Genomic DNA, 21,930 nt, shown 5'->3' on the forward strand with positions numbered 1-21,930 from the left:
ACAATACCAAGTATTGTCAAGGATACAGATCAAATGGACTGCTTACAAACTACTATAGAAGACAAAATGGTACAGCCACTTGGGAAACCAGTTTGGTGGTTTCTTATAAAGTTAAACATACACTTAAAATATGACCCAGCAAATCCACTTCTAGGTAGTTTCCTAAGCAAAATGAAAATGTGTTCACAAAAAAGCTATATGCAAATTTTAAAAGCAAATGTTTATAGAAGCTTCACTCATAATCACCCAAAACTGGAAACAACCCAAATATACCTCAACTGGAGAATGGGTGAACCAACTGTGGTATATCCACACAATAGAACAATGCTCGGAAGTAAAAAAGAATGAAATAACCGATGCATCAACAGCACGGATGACTCTCAAAGGCACTATGATAAGTGGAAGAAGCTAGACTCAAAAGATACAAACCACATGGTTTAATTTATAGGATATCCTGAAAGAGGCAAAGGATGGGAATTGGAGAGGAATTTGGGGGAGTGACAACTGTTCTCTATCTTGACTGTGGTGGTGGTTACACAAATGTATAAATTTTATACATTTGTATACACAGTGCATACACTAAAAATAGTAAACCTTATTGTATGTATATTAAACCTCAGTTTAAAATAATGAAAAAAAGAAGTTTAAAGCCAAGAAAATATATTTCCCTTAAGAAGAAAAAGGTAACGAAAATTTAAACTATCTAAATGTATACGTATACAAAACACCAGAAAAATCCCCAGCTATTTTGCAAAATAAAATAAATCACTATTAGCTCATCTTCCTCCAAAAGATCGAAAGCTTTCCAACTCACAGAGGAATACATACAGTACTAGGAACTAAAGTTCTCTTTTGATTATTTTGATTTTCTCAGTGAAATAGGAAACAGACAATCAGCTGAAAGTGAGAGGGTAGGAGGAAATGTTGGAGGTTTATGAAAAGGAGAAGGTATGAAATATTTGGGAGAAAGGTTGGCAAGCTTTTTCTGTAAAAGATCAGACAGTGAATATTTTAGGCTTTCAGAGTCGTACAATCTCTGTCACAGTTACTCAACTCTGGTACTGGAAGGAGAAAACAGCCACTGACATTCCATAAAGGAATGGATATGGCTATGTTCCAATAAAAGTTTAATTACCCTAACAGGCAACAAGTGGAACTGGCTCATGGGCTGAAATATGGACCCCATCTAGATGAGTGGTAGACTGAATGGACTGTGAGGGAATACACGATTTCCAAAAGGCATTAAGGGCCCCACTTAATGTTTAATGTGACCCTAATTCCGCACAGCTTTGTTTTATTTCACAAACGGCAAGAGTTAAATTTCCCAAAGTTGTAATTTAGCCAGAGAGAACAAAAAGTATGAGTTAAGCAAAGTAGTGATTACGATGACAACAGAATTTAAACTGGAAAGGAAAGAGATGCTGAGGAAAAGGAGCGCTAGTGAAAAGGAGGTATAATGACTGGATTGTAGGTCCTAGTAGAGATAAAAGATTGTTGAAACCTAAGTACCAGAAAGCATCAGCAGCAATGACAGGAGATAGTGCTTAGAAAATGAGAAACTGAAATCATGAAGAGATTAAGGTTTGGTAACCACTAGCCTAAGGTATGACAAAGAGTGAGGTAGAATGAATGACAAGATCATCAATAAAGCAGAGGTCTAAGAACTGACAGAGTAGGACAGTCAAAGAATAAACTTTGACACTGGTTGGCAAACTTACCCTATAAAGAGTCAGATAGTAAATATATTAAGTTTTGTGGGCAAAGAGGTAAAAATCAAGGATATTGTATACATACTTCTATAAGGAAAAAAGAACTTCCATGTATATTTTATTGATGAAATTCAACATATAATAATAATAAGGATGATAATAACAGAATAGCAAAGTAATAATAGAATATAATTTCTGACCATACAGATGTACTAATGAGAAGACTGGGATAATTTTTTATGGGAGGATGTTGTGTTTCACTGAATTGGGGTTGGAAGTTAATGTTCCTTATCATCAAAGTTGATTGCAAACGTTTATCTGCTAATGCTGATCTGTAATGAGATTTTATGTATTCTTTAAAACTCTTAAAAGTCACAAAGATACTGACATTAATCCATGAAAATAGAATTTTAATTAAGAATTATTCATCACTTGGAAGGCATTTATAGAATCTGTTAGATTCTTTTCTTGATATTTGCCTTTTAGCATGCTATTACATTGGAGATGAATTACTTGCAACTGAAAGAGGAGGTGGCGTTACAGTTGAATGGTTTGTGAAATACAAAAATTTCTTTTGCGCTTGCATCAAGGTCTAAAATCTAATGAAAATATAATTTGAGGCTGGAAAATGTATCTACCCCATATTTATGTGGGAATGGAGATTTTGCCTCTTGTAACTGGTAACAATAGGGGAAGTGTATAAAGCAGCATTTTGTGATTCAACATTAGCAGCTTTCAAAACGACTTTACCACATAAGTTTCACTATCAACACTGTTTTCCCCTTGTAGCATTAGGTTTAACTTACTAAGAAACATTTTCAAGTCTTCAGCAAAACCTAATTTTCAGAGCCATTTTCCATTGTTCTATATAATAGTGGTTGGGAGTAGTTCTCATTCAGAAAAATTCTAACGTTACATCTATATTCGGAAACTCCCAGGGGTGCCTGGGTGGCTCAGTCAGTCAAGTATCTGACCCTTGATTTTAGCTCAGGTCATGATCTCACAGTTTGCAAGTTCAAGCCCCACAATGGGCTCTGTGCTGACAGTGTACAGGCTGCTTGGGATTCTCTCTCTCCCTTTCTTTCTCCCTCTCTCAAAAATAAACATTAAAAAAAAAAAAAAAGAACAACAACCTTCCAATGAAACTTTACCAATTCTAACATATTAAACTGCTATTAGAATAAGTCAGGATATTCGCTTCTGTTTCAGAGGAAAATTCATGGGAGCAATAAGGGTTAAATCCATTAGAGCAAATGAAGATTGCAGTTGATAACTACTGGTTCAATGACACATAATAAATTCAAATGTTTCCACAAAGTACTGCTCAGGTAATACAATGAACAAGCTTTAAATGCTTTACATTTTCTCAAGCTCTGTAAATTAGTTCAACTAAACTTTTTCAGCTCCACACATATTTCTCCCACAATCAGTTGTAACACATCTTAGTGGAGTCCACTTTGGATTATACTGAAATAATGTTTTCTTGTGTATTCTTTTTAAGAAAATAAAACCACCTTTATTGAGATTTAATTTAACCATTTAAAGTGTATCATTCCATTTTGAAAATATTCTTGCCTACAGTTGTTCCACAGAGGCTAATTCTTCAGTCACTTCAAACCTGGCACAGTCTCCTTGAATAAGTAACAATTGAGTAGTACTGGTAACATCTGTCAACTAATCAAGAGCCAAGGAGACCACCTGAAATCATTTCCCTTATTTTTTAATTGACTATTGATGTTGCTCCATGTAGGATTTCATTTGAAACCCAGGGTTCCACAATAAAGGCTGAGAACCAACTGGCCTATACTGCCTTCACTCCATTAGTTACTTCTGTTTACACTGCTATTAAATTTCATCTATACTTATTCTTCCTTTAAAATATCTCTCACATCAATCTCATTCCATTTCTGGTCTTAATGTCTTGTTCATAAATTCAGATCCTCATTACTTTGCAAGAGTATGATAGTGGCATTCCTAAGAAACCTCATAAAAACAATTGTTGCAATGAGAGAGAAAAAGAAAGATTGGGATTCATTTCAGAAGTTACTTTCAGAGGGGTGCCTGGGTGGCACAGTCGGTTAAGCGTCCGACTTCAGCCAGGTCACGATCTCGCGGTCCGTGAGTTCGAGCCCCGCGTCAGGCTCTGGGCTGATGGCTCGGAGCCTGGAGCCTGTTTCCGATTCTGTGTCTCCCTCTCTCTCTGCCCCTCCCCCGTTCATGCTCTGTCTCTCTCTGTCCCAAAAATAAATTAAAAACGTTGAAAAAAAAAAATTAAAAAAAAAAAAAAAAAAAGAGAAGTTACTTTCAGTAGAAAAAAAAAAAACTTAAAAAAAATTTTTTATCATTTATTTATTTTTGAGAGAGAGAGAGAGCAGAGAGGGGCAGAGAGAGAAGGAGACACAGAATCTGAAGCAGGCTCCAGGCTCCAAGCTGTCAGCACAGAGTCCAACATGGAGCTCAAACCCAGGGACCATGAGATCATGACCTGAGCTGAAGTTGGACGCTTAACTGACTGAGCCACCTAGGCGTCCCAGGGTGGGGGGAAAAAAAAACAAAAAAACTTTAATAGCTAATTAGTCAATCTAAAATTCAAACACTCCTGACCAAATAAATCCTGATTGTTAAAGAACAATGGCTTCAACTTTCAATTCACCACTGTAATGATTTAATGTAAACTTTGTTTATACACAATATTCAGGAACATATTTATCATTCAAGAACTGTGATCCAAAATGTTAAAATAATGCAAATGTTAACAGCTTAGAAATACAAAATATCACATGAAATACAAAGGGAAAAATGACCAAAACTGCTATTATTCTGCTAGAACAGTCTGTTACCATTGTCTATTTCGTGGCTACAATCTAATTCTTTTTAATATCATAAAAAACCTACACAACATCAGTTAGCCACTGAGCAAATTCTCCTATTAAATAATAGAAGTCTCAACGGTTAAGTGCAGCATCAAGCAATGTTTTTAGTAGGTGGCCTCTACCCCTCCTTGTAACGATAGTTCTCTTCTCCACCCCTGCTTCGCATTTCATCTCCTTAACAGCCCCTCAAATATCTCCTAGTCCCTAATCATTTATGCCCATGGCTTTAGCATAAGGAAATCCTGGTATTTTTCACTGAATCCTAACAATTTAAAAGAATACCTTTCAGTTCCAGGTTTCCATGAGTCCATCCTCCATTTCCTCCCAATTCTGGCATTAGAAAAATAAAATGTCTTAACAGGAAGATCTGTCTATAGGTATAAAGCTACCTTCTTAAGACTCTATAGAGTTACTGCTGATCAGACTTCATGTCCCTCCCCTCTATCCAATGATACATAACTAAAAAGTAGATGAAGTAGGTAAGAACACACCTGACTGAATTTTAAGGATGAAGACCACTCTTCCATTATATAAGGAGAACAGGACTATATATGAGAATACTATTGTAGCTTCAAACAATAGCAATATATGCTATTCTTTTTGTGCCAGTATTTATTTTTTCACAATTGCGTCTGTCTTTTTAAATTTTAAATAATCTATAATCTAGTCAGCTCCCCAAGGTAATTAAGAGTTGACTGAATATACTTTCTAGAATAATTAAAAATGCACACTGAAAGTTCTTGCTTAGCAGTTATTCTTTATATGCCCTTAGAAAGTCAAAATCAAAATAGATAATGAAATGTAAGTAAAGAAGAATCAGTTAAGCCTTGGAAAGAATTTACAGATGGATGAAAATATATGGGGAGGGGGAATCAATAAACTTCTAGTTGATTTATTTTCTATGTCCTGTAGAAAATAAAGAGTAGGAAGTATTTCCATCAATGACCAATAATGCAAACAGCATAAAAGCAGCACAGGAGATGGAGCTGAAGAGATAAATTAACTACCTACTACTACATTAGGATGTCAGTCCTATGACATATTTGCTTCCTAACAGTATCATGAAGTTCATGTGACTCTCTCCAAAAGATCTATAGGAGAGCAAAAAAGTTATAAAATATGTAGAAGCAGTTCCTATTATTGTGGCTGCTTTCAAAGAATGTTAAGACACTTCCATAAAATTCAAAGTAAGAGTTGAAAATGATAATAACATTTAAGAACTTGTGAAAATCAGAAACTCTTCAGAGATAACGTCTAAGGAACTTAAAAGTATCCAGGAGGGGTGCCTGGGTGGCTCAAGTCAGTTAAATGTCCAGCTTTGGCTCAGGTCATGATCCCATGGTTCGTGAGTTCAAGCCCCACATCAGGCTCTGTGTTGACAGCTCAGAGCCTGGAGCCTGTTTCCGATTCTGTGTCTCCCTCTCTCTCTGCCTCATATCCATTCTCTCAAAAATAAATAAACATTAGAGGCACCTGGGTGGCTCAGTCGGTTGGGCGTCCGACTTCGGCCCAGGTCATAATCTCATAGTTCGTGGGCTTGAGCCCTGCACTCGGCTCTGTGCTGACAGCTCAGAGCCTGGAGCCTGCTTTGAATTCTGTGTCTCCCTCTCTCTCTGCCCCTTCCCTACGCACACTCTGTCTCTGTCTCTCAAAAATAAATAAACATTGAAAAAAAAATTTTTTTAATAAAAAATAAACATTAAAAAGAATTAAAGTATCCAGGAAAATAAGAACAAATAACCTTGATAAGTAAAATCAGATCGCCTTCCTCTATATCCTATTTCTTCATCTTTTGTCCAAACCAGACAGTACATTTTGTCAGCCACTCTTCCATCAAAGACCCTAATAAAATATATGAATCCCGAAATTGTCATTAAGAGTTGTCAAATGAAAAACTTTTTCAACCAATAATTTTTTTTCTTTATCAGCCAATCCAAACATCTGAAAATGTAACGAATTCTAGATGTGAAAAGCATGAATGCTGGTAATCCACTCAAATGAATTCTGGAATAATAAGTAGTAGTTGTCAGAAAGTTTCAAATACTGAAGGTCTTCAGGTATTTGAATTCAAGGAAGTAACTGTATTCTTCCAAAAGAATGTGTACAAGAAACCATCAGATTTAGATTCAACTGTCTTAATGCTTCATCTTCTGTGGAGTATGAAATAATAAGGGGTAGGGGGGAGTCAGGGAAAGACCCATATTAAAGTAACTTATCTTGTTCTAGACTAACCACATTTTCTAAAGTAACTAAAAATGATTTTAAAACAATCAAAACTGAGAAACTGCTGCCCAGAAGTAACTTTCAAAAAATTTAGAAGTTCTATGTGTTAAGTTAAATGTGGGGAGTCCTTTTTTAGCTCTTTTCCTGAGAATTAGTGCATCCTATACTGTCCAAAAATGAAGAGAATCTTGGGCACCTCAGTGACTCAGTTGATTAAGCATCTGACTCTTGGTTTTAGCTCAGGCCATGATCTCAGGGTTCATGAGATCGAGTCCTGCGCCAGGCTCTGCACAGACAGCATGGAGACTGCTTGGGGTTCTCTCTCTACTCTCTCTCTGCCCCTTCCCCACTTGCTCTCTCTCTCAAAATACATGAATTTAAATATTAAAAACAACAATGAAGAGGATCTAAAGTCCAAAATACATAACTCTGTTTCACTGCAATACTCCATTGGTTTCCAAATTTTGCCTACTTCTCACAACTTGGTCACAAAACTGAAGTAATATTACATTCCTTAAAGCTTAACAATGTTGTTTCATTTGTTTAAAAACCTTTAATACCTGAAAATAAACTTGATTAATACATTTGCAATTATCTGAATAAATTATTTGTTTAGTTCTAAACAGTTAACAAAAAAAGTAACACATTCACTAAATTTCCACTTTTCTTCACAGACCAATAATATACTTCCAACATGGAATTTAAATGCCCTGATATTTTATAATGCTTACAGGATAATAAATTTGTCACTCCTTAGCCTGGCATCAAGATTTGACAATACAGTTCTAAAATCAAGCTTTCTAGTCTTAGCTCTTCACCCCCCATCTACACCATCCCCTTTTCTGCTCTATTCAGAATGGCCACTTATACACTGTCCATCTTGCTTTTTACTCCATATCAGGTGGGACCTGCTCTTACTGCTACATCCACAGACTTCATTTCAGGCAGGCACACCCAGTTACCTGCAAGCTGTAAGGCCAGGTCTGTGAGTGGCTCTGCTCTTACCCGAACAAAATAAAAACCTCCATGTTTAAAATCAAAAGTTTTTGTCAACCCAAAATTTTCTTGGTGCTTGATCTACCCTTTGAATAGCATACTGGTTAAGAGAATGAATTCTGAAGACCTGGACTGTGTTGTTAACCAACTGCGCACACTGAGGCAAGTTACTATTTAATCATTTTGACCCTCAGTTTCCTTACCTGTAAAAAAAAAAAAAAAAGTGGGGTGGGGGGGGGCGGAGAATAGTAGCCTCTCCTTGCAGGACTGCTGTGAGGATAAAGTGAGATAACTTATGTACTGTTTAATTCAGTTCTTGGCAGAGAACAGGTACTCAATAAATTTATTTGACATTATTATTAGGGTCATGATCTGAATTCTTAGGAATTTCTAGCTTTTTAACTATCTTAAAGTACCTGCCTCTTTTTGGTTCTTTTAACCTAGCACATTTAGCATACCTAGCAAGACACACTGCTTGTCCTGTTATGTGGCATCTCCAATTGTCCTGATGTCTTTCAAAATGTCTGTCACTCTCTCTGTGTTTCTGAACTTATTATCTGCTTACCTATCTCTGCCCAAACATTCCCAACTTCAATACACCAGATTTTTCTCCTGGTCCTGGCTTCATCATGCTTCTGCTCTACTACCTATAGTTCCCGTGATGACACCTAACTGCCATGTAACACATGGAAAACTCTAACATCTTCCACGAAGCCACCGATCTGAATCTTCACTGGCCTAAACACTTCAAGCACATGTTGTCTGTACTTGCTTGTACAGGACTTGTCAAATTGTGAGTCATCTCACTCACATGTTCACTCATTCAATAATGATACAAATAAAAGAATGAGACTACTTCGAGATTCCCAATTTGTTAAACTAGAGACTGTCAAAACAAACGATAAACTTTTTTTTTTTTTTTTTTAACTACAGACACTATGAACTAACAAAGAACATTTCACATGGATTTGAGGGGAAGGGACTCACATACACAAAATATACACAATTGAAAACTAGGCAACTTTCATTATACAGCCTCTGGTTCTCCGTATTTCGGTACTAATGCATAATGTTAAAATGGAGTTAATTTTCAGAATGACTTCTCTGAACAAATAAAAAAACTTTAAAAGTATGACATAGTTTTATTTATTTATGTACGTATGTGTGTGTATATACATGTGTATATGTGGGTGTGTGTATGATTTCTTTTACATCTTTACTGAGATACTTGGTTTTATAGTGTTAAAGCTTTATATGTATTTTATGTGTAATCAAATCTTTTAGTGTGAACTATCAACAGTTTTACAGAGGGAAAAAACCTGGTTTCTGGCTTTGTTAAACCAGAGAAATGTCAGTCACAGCAATCTGTAGTTAGTTCCCTGCTTAATCTTTCTTGGCAGGCTCTGCCCATGCCAGTGCTAGTATCTAGCTTCAGCAATCAAAGTGCCAGCAGCAAGTAATGCAGGCAACATCCTCAGTAGCAAAAACAGTATTCACTTCCTTCATCTCCACAAACAAGAGTTAAACTCTAACTAGGTCTGTAACATTTTCCTTTAATGAGACCTCTCTCTATTATAGCTAATAAACTACAGATTGGGGATTCAAATAAGAGAAAAAAATTGTATGTTTTATTAATAACTGAACTATAATGAAGGAAGTACAAAGTGTTGAGTTAATTTAGTCAAGGGTGAATCAACATTCTTACTCCACCCCACTAGCCCAACTGGTTTTTAAAAAAAGAAAATGCTATCGTTCAGCCTTTTAACACGGTTGCGAATAAAAGTCAGAGTCAGAAGGAAAAGCAGCTCAACATGTTTCAGGTGTAAAGAGTGCTAACTTAGGTGACAGGTTTTCCAGGTTCTTATGTTTCATCTATACAATTGTATGTATGAAGAACTAAAGCTTTAAAAAAGCTTTTTCTTAACGTTTATTTTTAAGAGAGAGACGGACACACTGTGAGCAGGGGAGGGGCAGAGAGAGAGGGAGACAGAATCTGAAGCCGGCTCCAGGCGGAGAGCTGTCAACACAGAGCCCAAAGTGGGGCTCGAACTCACAAACTCATGACCACGATCTGAGCCAAAGTCGGACACTTGACCAACCGAGCCACCCAGGCGCCCCCAAAGCCTTAAAGAAAAAAAAAAAAGGAAAAGAAACTAATGAAAATGCTTAACTCTGAATGATTTGATTTTCAAAATCCTTTTTATTTTAGGGAGGAAGAAGATTCTATAAAAACTTCCCCACGTACAAAAATGGCTCCTGACATCTTACTAATGAGATAAAAATAAATTATGAAAACTGCCATACTATAAAATAACCATGATTTGCTAAAACAGGCAGAATATCAAGATAGGTATTCTGTGGTTTACTACTTATTGGAATTTAGAGAACTAATACAAAATTAAAATAAAATATTGAGGGGCAGCTGGGTGGTTCAGTCAGTTAAGCATCCGACTTGATTTCAGCTCAGTCATGATATCTCAAGGTTCGTGAGATCCAGCTCTGCATCAGGCTCTGCACTACAGCATGGAGCCTGCTTGGGATTCACATTCATTCTCTCTCTCCCCCTCTCCCCCTCCCCCCCCAAAACAAATAAAATAAAATAAAATATTGAAAATTATATTAAGTTCTTTACACCTCAAACCCATACCCCCTTCTCCATGGCAGTAAGACTGCCACTTCCTTAGAGTAAAAGTGTGACAAGGTGCCTAGAGAAGAACATAACTGGATATATGTTATTTGAAAATTTAGTCTATATATGCATTTGAAAATGCAAAGGAAAAGACACCATAGATAAAATAAAAGTACATGATGACATCGTAAATCTGACAGTGACAATGAATGCTTAACTTTGGTATGTACGTGACCCTAAACAAAATGATCAATTAAGATGTTTATGTTCAATCTTGGCTTCAAGTCCACACCTTCTCTCCCATATTCCCAAACATACCGTAAGCAAAGGGCCTAGAACACATTCACAAAGAAGATAGAAATCTCCCATAAATGCCAAAAATAGCAGTCCCAAGAATATTTGCCCTTTTCAATGCTTTAGGCTACAGCTTTAACCAGAATTTCATGGATCAGCCTCTAGATGAAACAGTACTCCCCCTAAAAATGATATTTCATAGGTTAATCCACATTCTGGAAACATTATTAAGTGATAACCTATCCAAGCTGAGTTTTACAATTTTCTATTTGAAAAGCAAATCAAGCTTTTGGTTTTTAAAAGCCACAGATTTCTTGATTGGTGACAAAAGCAGTCAAGCAGGTAATGATTTTCAATCGTGTTGCAAATAGAGCAGAGTACAGGCTTGGAGGCTGGGAAAGCTACAGGAGTCAGTAGAATGAGGCCTAGAGGAATGAGGGAGACCGTAAGGAAAACTGAGCCTGTAGGAACTAGCAGTTCTTCTCATGACATGACCTTTGAGGATCAGTTGATAAATGACTCATTACCTTCTAGACAATTTAAAAATACACAAAATTTCTTTACTGCCATAACTACTTCGATGCATTCTTCTAAATTAAGAACCTAGAGAGAGAAAGCCTTGACATGGGCAAACTTTAGGGCACTGCCCCCCTCTCCAAAACTAAAAGCCATTTAAAACATGAAAGAAGAACAGTAAGGACAGAATAATACATGTTGGAGAACATATTTGTGGTTCTAAATATATATTCCCAGATAGGTATAGCTTACAGGTATCTCGATTACAAGACAAAAGTACCTTACTGTCTTCAGAAAGAGTCCATAAAAAGAACCAAGAAAATGAAGAAGGAAAAGCAATTCCCTTTTTGTCAGTTCCATCTGGGGGGTTGAGGTGGGGTGAACAGTGAAGCAAACTGAGTCTCTCTTCAAAAGAAACTTTTCTCTGTTAAGGAACCATAGTTACTGGTTTGCTCTGGTTGTTCCTCTCAATTTCTTATCTTTTTCTAACTGTATACTCTATAACATGAGAACCCCAGCCTTTGCTTCCGTCCTTTTTAGATATTACTAAATATCTTAGGAAGATATTTACTAAATAACTTAGGAAGGCTAGCTGTAAGTGGCTTAGTGGCATAGCAAGAAAAACTCAAAAAAGTCCAAAGATATTGTTCTGCTTCTAGTCCCATTCTGCAGTTAAGTGATTTCACATGTGTATCTGGAGTCACAGAGTTAAGTTGGAATCTTAGGTCCATCATATATTTACCAGATTATATAAATTTAGAAAAATTTCTTAACTTCTTCTGTGTGCTTCATCTTACTTCCTCAACAAAAAATGTGGACAGTAATAGCTCCTCTTTCAAGATTAATGTGAGAACTAAATGAGCTATTTAACAAAATATTTATTAGCACAATATCTGATCTTAGTAAATTATCAATAAATATTAACTACCCATTATAACCTGTTTAAATCCAAGATACCCTTCCTGGCCTAGCAGAGTTGTTTTTCCAGTGAGATTACAGAGTTGTGACCAGCACATTAAAGAAAAATTTACTAGAACAGAACAGAAAATAGCAGAGTGCAGTAACAGAAAGTACTGTTTCAAAAATCTTCTTGTCAGATACACACACACACACACACACACACACACACACACACTCCCCTCTCTCCCCCCACCCCCTCTCTCTCAACTGAGCCTCCTGCAGTTTGTCTGTGTTCCCTTCCCTACATACCCTTAATAGCTAACACATCTGACTCTTGCTCAAGGGCACAACAGCATGTTGTATAAAACTCTACAACACTTCTCACACTGTGCTTGTTTATATGTATGTCTCTCCCATTAGAATATAAATTTCATGGAAACTACCTTATATTGCCTGTGTATTTCTGATACCTGAAAAATACTGAAGGCTCAGTAAATTTTTGTTGAATGAATGAGTAAATCATCAAAACCTAATAGGTATTAAGAACATACAAAATTATTTAAGCAGTTTGTCATTACCTGATCAGGTTTTATTACTGTACAGAAATATAAATTTGGCTACAAGTTGCATAAAATCAATAAAGTTGTTCTTTCTCCCAAAGTGCCTATTACACTCCCTTCCATCTGGAAGTGATGAATACATGTTTACTTAAGAAACTGAAATGGATGTTGTGCATAATGATCTCTGAAAAGTAGAACTTTAAAGTATATACATGTGCTGCACAGTTGGAAGTTTTATCTAAGGAGACCGGCCACATTCATGCTTCTTTGTTAGGGGCAAAAAGAAAGGGAAGTTATTAGGCAGAAGAAGTTGCTTCTTTTATATGACAAACTGTCCAGGATGCCCTTTCATAGGTACTACAGGTACCTTGAGAAAACATCGAAATAATAACACTGGGCAGATACTTGCTTAATTACTTAATATAGAAAAATATGAAGAACATTAGTATTTTCAATATTCATATATCACCATCATTCCCAAATCTGTTTAAATGTAAGAATCAAAGTGATACCAATTCACCAACTCTGCTTTTGTTCCATCACAAAAAAGGCAAAACACTAGAAATAAATTCTAAAGAAACACTTTTCACCATGCTTATAGACATCAAAGTCAAAAGCTAACAGTCTACTAAGTCAAGGTTATATATAAAACTTGGCTTTACATTTGTCAAAAAATAAAATAAAATAAAATAAAATAAAATAAAATAAAATAAAATAAAATAAAATAAAATAAAAGCAAATAAAATAAAAGCAAATAAACACCTGCTCTAAAATAAGACTTAACTTTTTAAGGTATGGGTTCCTTTATAAGTGATCTGAAATATTTGTTTCTAAATCATTAACAACTTAGCCCAAAAAACTGGAAGTCTCCAATTTATTAGGATTACAACTCTCTTGACACAGTAAGCTATATACATGAACTAGTAAGGGAAAAAAAGTGTGGTATCTTAGGGCTCAGGCATTTTGCTTCTTGCCACTAATTAATATGAACGATAATTACCTAACCCTAAACTTTTTAAACATCTTAGGAAAAAGCTATTTCACAAAAATCTTCTTACATCCTTTTAAATATATTTTATTATGAAATTCTATTTCAAAGTAATTTATTGGGCTTGGACATTAAAGCCAAGTCTTAACAGTTAAGATTGATTTATTGAAAGGAAAAATCTAAACTATGATATACACTCTTAAGAAACAAAACTGATGAAAAGTGGCAAGCAGTTGCTATCTGTTAAAAATTTTTCCCCATATTTAGAATGATAAACTTAATGACCGTAAGAAGGGTGGCAACACTCACCAGTATGAATCTTCTCATGTCTCTGTAGCAGGTACTTCTGTATGAAACGCATGTCACATTGACTACATTGAAATGGTTTTTCACCTTAAAATAATTTCACATCCACAAATTAGTTACTGGATAAAACACAGTTCATAGTTACTATTTCTGAGGAAAGATAAATCTTGAAAGCCCAAGTTCTTTAAAATTCCAAATTATCCATAAAATATTTTTATACTATTCATTAATTTAACAGAATTTTATTTCCTCAATTTTCCCCCCACAATTAGAAAATTCACATTTTCACAATCATAGAAAGATGAGATCAAATCTGCTCTATGTCTGAAAAAAAGGAAAAGGAAAAGGAAAAGGAAAAGGAAAAGGAAAAGGAAAAGGAAAAGGAAAAGGAAAGGGAAAGGAAAGGAAGAGAGAGAAGGAAAGGAAAGGGAGAGAGAGAAGGAAAGGAAAAGGAAAAGAAGAAAGAGAGGGAAGGAGAAAACAATCAAAAAATCAGAAGACTAGAAAGAACTCTACAGGTTATCTATGCTATCTTAAACATCTCTTCTTCCTTTTTATCCAAAAGAAGATCCACCCACCTTGTTCTCTGTGGCTAACTATCACTTTATGCCCTTTCAATTATTTTCTCCAGGACTTTGGGAACTTTCAAACATCTTTTTCCTTTTTTTTTTTTTTTTTTTTTAAATCTTGTCTCTTCAATCATTCCTTCTCTGCTGGAACCTTTCCTAGTAAGTATTCTTCAGGTCTGTCCTTTGCAAACAAACTTTCCAGAAATCTTGAAACACTCCAACGTTATTACTTTCTCTCATTCCTTTTCACCACTTCTTCTTAATAGAGTAGTTTACCCCATGTCTCAAATCCTCCACCACCCACTTGTGCTTTAACCCTTATACTCTGCTTTCTTAAAAGCTACTCGTGCTCTCTTTGCTATTTATTCTAACAGCTCTTCTTCAGTTCTCTATTCCTCTCTATCCTCTATGAAGGTTGTGCCATTGCTGATTATACCCTCCTTGGAACCGTCTCTTCTTTTAGTTTCTGGGATACTGTAATTTCCTAGTCCATCAAACGTACCTTACTACTCTATCTTCCCACCCCATATCCTTTAATTTAACCTACGTGTCCAGTGTGTTTCCCCAAGGATCTGTGATTAGTCTTTAGTTCTGCTCTCTATAATGTCATGTTCTTAATTATCATTTTTTAATATCTGATTCCCAAATTCATATTTCAAACTCCATCTGGATGTCTTGCAGAGAAAAATAAATGTTGATAGGCTTTTAATAATACATTCTTTAACAGTTTCTCTAACTGAAAAGAACACATTAAGCCAGATAAGTGTTTAATTATATTATATATAATTATATTATAATTATAATTAATTATGCACATTCGTGCCCATTGTTTTCTCATTTAAAGTTTTCCTGGTTTCCTTCTGATATTCTGGCCTATGAAATCTCTGATTTGAAATAAATACCTGGTTAGTTACAGTCTTAGAAATGAATGACATTTACACAAAGATGAAAATAGTAAAAATAATAATCTCTTAATGGCCATAGGCCCATTTTAATTCAAGAAATACCTGTATGAATGAACACATGTCTCTGTAAGTGATAGTTCGTTCTAAAGGCAGCATTGCAGTGCTCACAAACGTGAGATTTAGGGGTTTTCAAACCAAGTGATCCATCCTCATTTATTGTAAGGATCTAGTTAAAAACAAAAAAAGATAAAAACAAAAGAAGTCTTAAAAACATAATACTCACAAAGGTAATGCTTTTAATTTTTTTATTTGTTTTTTAAGTGTTTAATTATTTTTGAGAGACAGAGCATAAATGGGGGAGGAGCAGAGAGAAAGAGACACAGAATCCAAAGCAGGCTCCAGGCTCTAGGCTCTGAGCTGTCAGCACAGAACCTGATGCAGGGCTCGAACCCACGAACTGTGAGATCAAGACCTGAGTCGGAGTCCGATGCTTAACCAACTGAGCCACCCAGGCGCCTCAAGGTAATGCCTTTTAATGCAAACAATGGTCACCAGAAATTATGACATTTTTCCCCCAAACTTGAAAAGGTTATTAGAATAATGTTATCACTAATTGTAGGAAGGTACAATGTGACTCAGAATGGTAAAAATTATTAGTAAAACCTTGGAACTTGGTTAAATAAGATCTCAGCACTCTGTCCCTTCTCCAAAGCTGATGTCTAACAGAGTCCCTAAGTGCTCTCTGCTAGGGTGAGTATAACTTTATTTTCAATTTCAAACTGTCACAAACATAGGACAAAAGTTTTATGTTTTAGATACATATGGCATAAATATCAATCAGCATAGGACTGGTTAAATAAATCATGGAAAATGAATACAATTTAATGTTATGTGGTTGTAACATAAAATGAGAAAACTCTCTATATATTTATATGGAAAAAGCTCCAGGATTTATTAAGTAAAATATTCAAGGTTTAGAATTTTGTACACAATTCTGCATATTTTTATATATAAAAAAGTACATACAAGGATATATATTTGTATATGCATAATATTTAAGAAGGGTACACATAAAACATGTATAGTAGCCTTGGTTGTGATGGCGGGAACTTGGCAGAGAGGAGATAAAGTGGGAGGGGGACTCTACACTGTTTACACTTAAACCCTTTTCTGAACTATATAAATGCTACCTGTTGCATCCCCCCCCCCCCCCTTTTTTAAAGAAGAGAAAAAGAGCAATCTAAGTTTTCAAGTCATCCAGCATAGAATTTCGAGTCTGGTTCAGTCTAGGATGTCTAAGGTTATTTATTCTAAGACTACTAAGCTACTGTTGAGCACATTCCTAAAAACATTTATTGAATAAATAAATCAGAATGGCTATGGAGAAGGAAGATGGGTGACAAAGAAATCAACCTTATCTTCCTGGGCTTCATGAGGTTGAGAGTATTACGGGCCTGGTTTGGGCAGGGCCTGAGTGCAGCTCACCTTTGGGTTTCATGTATTCCAATTTATCAATCATTTGTTGCACATGCAACATTAAACTGACTCATCGGACACACAGCAGAGTAATAATAAATAATCTTTTTTTTTTCATTATTGAGGAGAGAAGAAATGAGATAGCAGAATATGATGTGAAGATAACAAAGAAAACTAGTAGGAGATCAGATCAGGAGAAGCACAGCAAGCAAGAGGGAAACAATACTGGAGGTGGAGGCATATAGAGTGGGAACTATGAAACTGTGTTCCACATAGGGTACAACAATCTATGTAACATCTTAGGAAATACAAAGGCCTGTGGAAACTGATTAGGGCCTGTAAACACAGCTATGACCCTTTCTCAAACCTAGAAAACAGGAGAGGTAAGAGGGGAAAGGCTTTAATTTTTTAAAACATTTTTTTACTTTAAATTCAGGAAGACTGTACTGTATGTAAATCAAAGGTAATTATCATGCAAATTACACAGGATATTTGGGTTCTGGGCAAACTGCCAATGTGGTCAACAAAGCTTCAAAGTCTTATGCACCAGAGTCATAAAGAGAAACATTTGGCACAAAAATGGAAGTGGGTGTCACAGCTTCCTGATGAGAGTCAGTGAGAAGAGAAAGCTTCATCTCTGGCCAGTTTAAAATTTTTTGACCCCTCCAAGTCACAAAATAATATGCAAGTTAACACTGGGCAAAACAAAACAAAACAAAAACAAAAACAACCCACACAAAATCTTTTAAAACAAGATTCAAAATATCTCTAACATAAAATAAATAACAAAAAGATGTTAAGCACTTTATATAAAACATAACCAAAAACAAGATAGCACCAGGTATTTTTCCACATATGTTGAAAACAAATACAAAGATCCAAGTGCCAAAACCCATAGCAGCTCAATAGCTTTCTGTGGCATAGCAACTGCAAGGAAAGGCTCTGTAAGGAACCAATCTGGCCCAAGTTACTTAATGTGAAACGGATGTCATCCCTGATTGTACAAAGCCCTTTTATGAAGAGTTAAGGAGTCCCAGGTCATTGTTTTCTGGCATTGGAGGTAGTGCTGCCTTTTATTAAGGTGGATTTTATGGATGAAACAGCTAACACTGACTTGTGAATAAGAAGACTGAAAAATCTAGCATATTTTTAAATTCAAAGAAAAATTCTTGGACATTTTATATTTAATTTTTTTTCTTTTTTTAGGCCAGAATAACAAACATGTTTGTATAAAAGATACTGAGTAAAATTCATCTTGCCTCAGAACTCCAGTGGCTCTTCCAATTTGTAATCTGTTTTAAATAAAACCATGTAATTTTGTTGTTTTACTCATCACTATAGCCCCAGTATCCAAAATGGTGTCTGGAACATAGTGAGACTATAAATGTCTAATGACGTGGCTACCTGCCACCCATACGAAACATCCTCACAGCTCACCACTTTATTCTTTTTAAAAATTTCTGCCAAGAGTGATGCCTTTCAATTTTTCAAAGTTACTGAACAGCGCCAGAGAGGTGGGTATGCCAAGAACAAAAGTCCCTTAGTGAAAAGAAATGGCACATTAATATACGAAAAATTTTCTTCCTTGGTATAAATGTGGCTTCTGTTCTTGTTCACAATCTTTCAAGATCTTTTCGTAGAAGGCGATCTACCAGTTAAATGTGTCTGCCTTAGAGATTAGCAGTCCCATTTGCTACTAACCCAGTACCATAAAATATTTTTGCTTTTCTTTTCCCCCTCAACATATGAACATGATTACAATCAAAGATTTTAGATTTCAAGGTGTAAGTCCTAAAATGCCTCCTATAATATCGCCACATGCTTTATCGTGCTTCCTGTCACTCCCGCTTTTGGAGAAATATGGCATATTATACAGACCAAGCAATTGGGCTTTATCATGAATAGAGAAATTAGTAAGAGTCCAAACAATACTCAACATATTTGATTTTCTTAGCTGTTTATAAATTTAAGAGATAATTTCTTAGTAAAAAATTTCAAAACTGAATGGAACTCCTCAATCCACTTTCTTAATTTCATGGTCCATTAGTAGATATAGACACCCCTCAGTGAAAAAAAGTTTTACTGTCCGAAAAGACAGACATGATTTTCTCCATTCTCTATCTGCTACGTACTATTAAAAGTATTACGGCATATTTTAAGCTAATGATTGTAAGTTTTATCATACATTCTTTTTTTTTTTAATGTTTATTTTTGAAAGAGAGAGCAAGTGAGAGAGCAGGGGAAGGACAGAAAATCCCAAGCAGGCTCCATGCTGTCTACACAGAGCCTGATGCAGGGCTTGAAACCACAAAACAAATCTTGAGATCATGACTTGAGCCCTGAGCTACCCAGATGCCCCATCATACATTCTTAAATCAATGTAAACCATCTTCTACACCAACAAAAACCAAAAGACAATGTAGAGGTGATAGTTTAAGTTTCTCATCTGTTGTGAGTCAGTTCACTGCAAATGGAGGTGGAAAATGAGATCTTCTAAAATTCTCTTTATTCTGGGATGCCTGGGTGGTTCAGTTGGTTAGGCGTCCGACTTCGGCTCAGGTCATGATCTCACGTCTCATGAGTTTGAGCCCCACATCAGGCTCTGTGCTGACAGCTCGGAGCCTGGAGCCTACTTTCGACTCTGTGTGTGTCTCTCTCTGTCCCTACCTTGCTCACACTCTCTCTCAAAAATAAAACAGAACATTAAAAATAATAAATTAATTAATTAAAAAATCTCTTTATTCTTCAAATCCTATTAGAAATAAAAGAATAGTGCAATTTCAAAGACATATGACAAAATAACACAGCAATAACCACCACAACATCTTGACCATCCTGGTTATCTCTGATATCCCACCCTCACACTGTCACTTTGATTCTTCAGATTTTTACTATCTCTCCATACTAGATTTTATATATTACAAATTTCATTTTAAAATGAAAAGCTTTTCAGGCCATGTCATGGGATCAAGCCCTGTGTCAGGATTCATACTGAGTATGGAGTCTGCTTAAGATTCTCTCTTTCGGGGCGGCACCTGGGTGGCTCAGTTAAACATCCAACTTCAGCTCAGATCATGATCTCACGGTCCATGAGTTTGAGCCCCAAATTGGCATCACTGCTGTCAGCACAGAACCAGCTTTGGATCCTCTGCCCCCCGCCCCGCCCCTTCCCTGCTCTCTCTCTCAAAAATAAGTTAACATTAAAAAAAAAAGAAAAAGATTTTCTTTCTCTAAAATAAAAAAATAAACAATAATTTAAAATGACAAGCTTCTGATAGTGCCAGAACATGAAATTCACTATCTTGTAAGCATGGTACAATAACTAATGTTCAGCATAATAACCATGAGTTTTAGAAAGAGTCATTTCTCTCAGGTTTCCTAAATACTAGGCAAAAAAAAATGTGCAATAGTTTTTAAAGAAAGGTTTACATCAAAATATTTTTTAAAGTTAGGGGGGTTTGGTTTTATGGGAAAATTATTTATCCAGAATACGGAACTCCCTGGGAAATGAGAGAAATAAAATATTAATACTTCTTTTACTAATGTTCCTCTTCATGTTTCTCTTAAATACTATTCTGTACTTCTATTCCTGGTCTTATAAGCAGTTCTTCAGCTTCAACACCACTTCTTCCACAATCAAGTTAACGCGTAGGAGAAAGTATGACAAATGCCTGGTAATATCTATTTCTCTGTCCCCTTTAATTAAGTTTTCTCAATTTTATATAATTTAAGATCTTTTTGATACCAAAATCACAAATCTTTTCTGGGAACCAATGGTTTATAATAAATTGCTGAGAAAGGATTCTCTATATTTACAATCTATGTGATTTGTGGAATATTCTATGCTTTCTGAGTTCAATATAACTTTGAATAATCAATTTCTACGCAGACCACCTAAAAAGTATTGTAACAAACATAGTTCCCTTCTTCAGCACTTGGTAAGAGATTCTGGCATATAATAGGCAACCAAATTGTTTGCTGAGAGAATGAAGAAAAAGGAGATACATTTCAGAATAAAGAAGCAATTAAAAGTACTCTGCTCTATCTCATTCAATTACTAAGACATTTGAAAAGACCTATAAAATGTATACAATACTGAATTAAGATAATATTGTTATATTTTACTGAAAAAGATTCTTAGGGGCAGCTGGGTGGCTTAGCCCATTAAGTTTCCGATCTTGATTTCAGCTCAGGTCATAATCTCAGAATTCGTGTGTTAGAGCCCCACTTTGGGCACAGCACAGAGCCTGCTTGGGATTCTGTCTCCCTCTCTATCTGCCCCAACCACCTTTGTGCTCTCCCTCTCAAAAACAAATAAATAGGGGTGCCTGGGTGGCTCAGTCAGTTAAGTATTTGACTCTTGATTTTGGCTCAGGTCATGATCTCACGGTTTCATGAGTTTAAGCCCCACGTTGGGCTCTGTGCACTGACCAGGTGGAATCTGCTTGAGATTCTCCCTCTCTCCGTGTCCCTCCCCTGCTCTCACTCACTTTCAAAATAAATGTCAAAAATTTTTTTTTAAATTAAGATTTTTAGAGTTCATTGATGTTAACTCAATAATCCTCATAAAAACTTTGTGGTGTGAAATGTTACTTCTTGATTCACATAACAAGTCAGTATCAAAGTAGTATCTCATTTGTTCAGAAACTTCTAGTATTAAGACTTGAGATTCCCAAGCTTAAACATAAATCACAATTGCCTTGGACTCTTTTAAAGTACAAATGGAAAGCCCCACAACAAGAATCCCCAGGGATGAGGCCTGGGTATTTAAACCTGGAAAAGCCAGGGCAGGGTGCCTGGGTGGCTCAGCTGGGTGAGCATCCGACTCTTGGTTTCAGCTCAGGTCATGAACTCACAGTTTGTAAATTCAAGCCCCGCAACAGGCTCTGTGCTAACAGTGTGGAGCCTGCTTAGGATCTCTCTCTCCCTCTCTCTCTCTACCCCTCCCCCACTGTCTCTCGAAATAAATAAATAAACTTAAGAAAA

The 21,930-nt window shown here is 35.9% G+C and overlaps 1 protein-coding gene across 8 annotated transcripts in view; it reads right to left on the reverse strand.

The window, feature by feature from the left end:
- ZNF148 (zinc finger protein 148) overlaps nucleotides 1-21,930 on the reverse strand; it is a 171,453-nt gene that overhangs the window by 24,002 nt on the left and 125,521 nt on the right. For all 8 annotated transcript variants that reach the window (XM_078453076.2, XM_078453075.2, XM_060639728.3 and 5 more), the window contains 2 exons: nucleotides 15,571-15,694; nucleotides 13,998-14,081 (listed from right to left, as the gene is read on the reverse strand). In XM_078453076.2, the coding sequence (XP_078309202.1) occupies nucleotides 13,998-14,081; nucleotides 15,571-15,694 (208 nt within the window). The remainder of the gene's footprint in view (nucleotides 1-13,997; nucleotides 14,082-15,570; nucleotides 15,695-21,930) is intronic.

This window comes from Panthera onca, chromosome C2 (genome assembly GCF_046562875.1).
Source record: "Panthera onca isolate mPanOnc1 chromosome C2, mPanOnc1 haplotype 2, whole genome shotgun sequence".
Classification (NCBI taxonomy): domain Eukaryota; kingdom Metazoa; phylum Chordata; class Mammalia; order Carnivora; family Felidae; genus Panthera; species Panthera onca.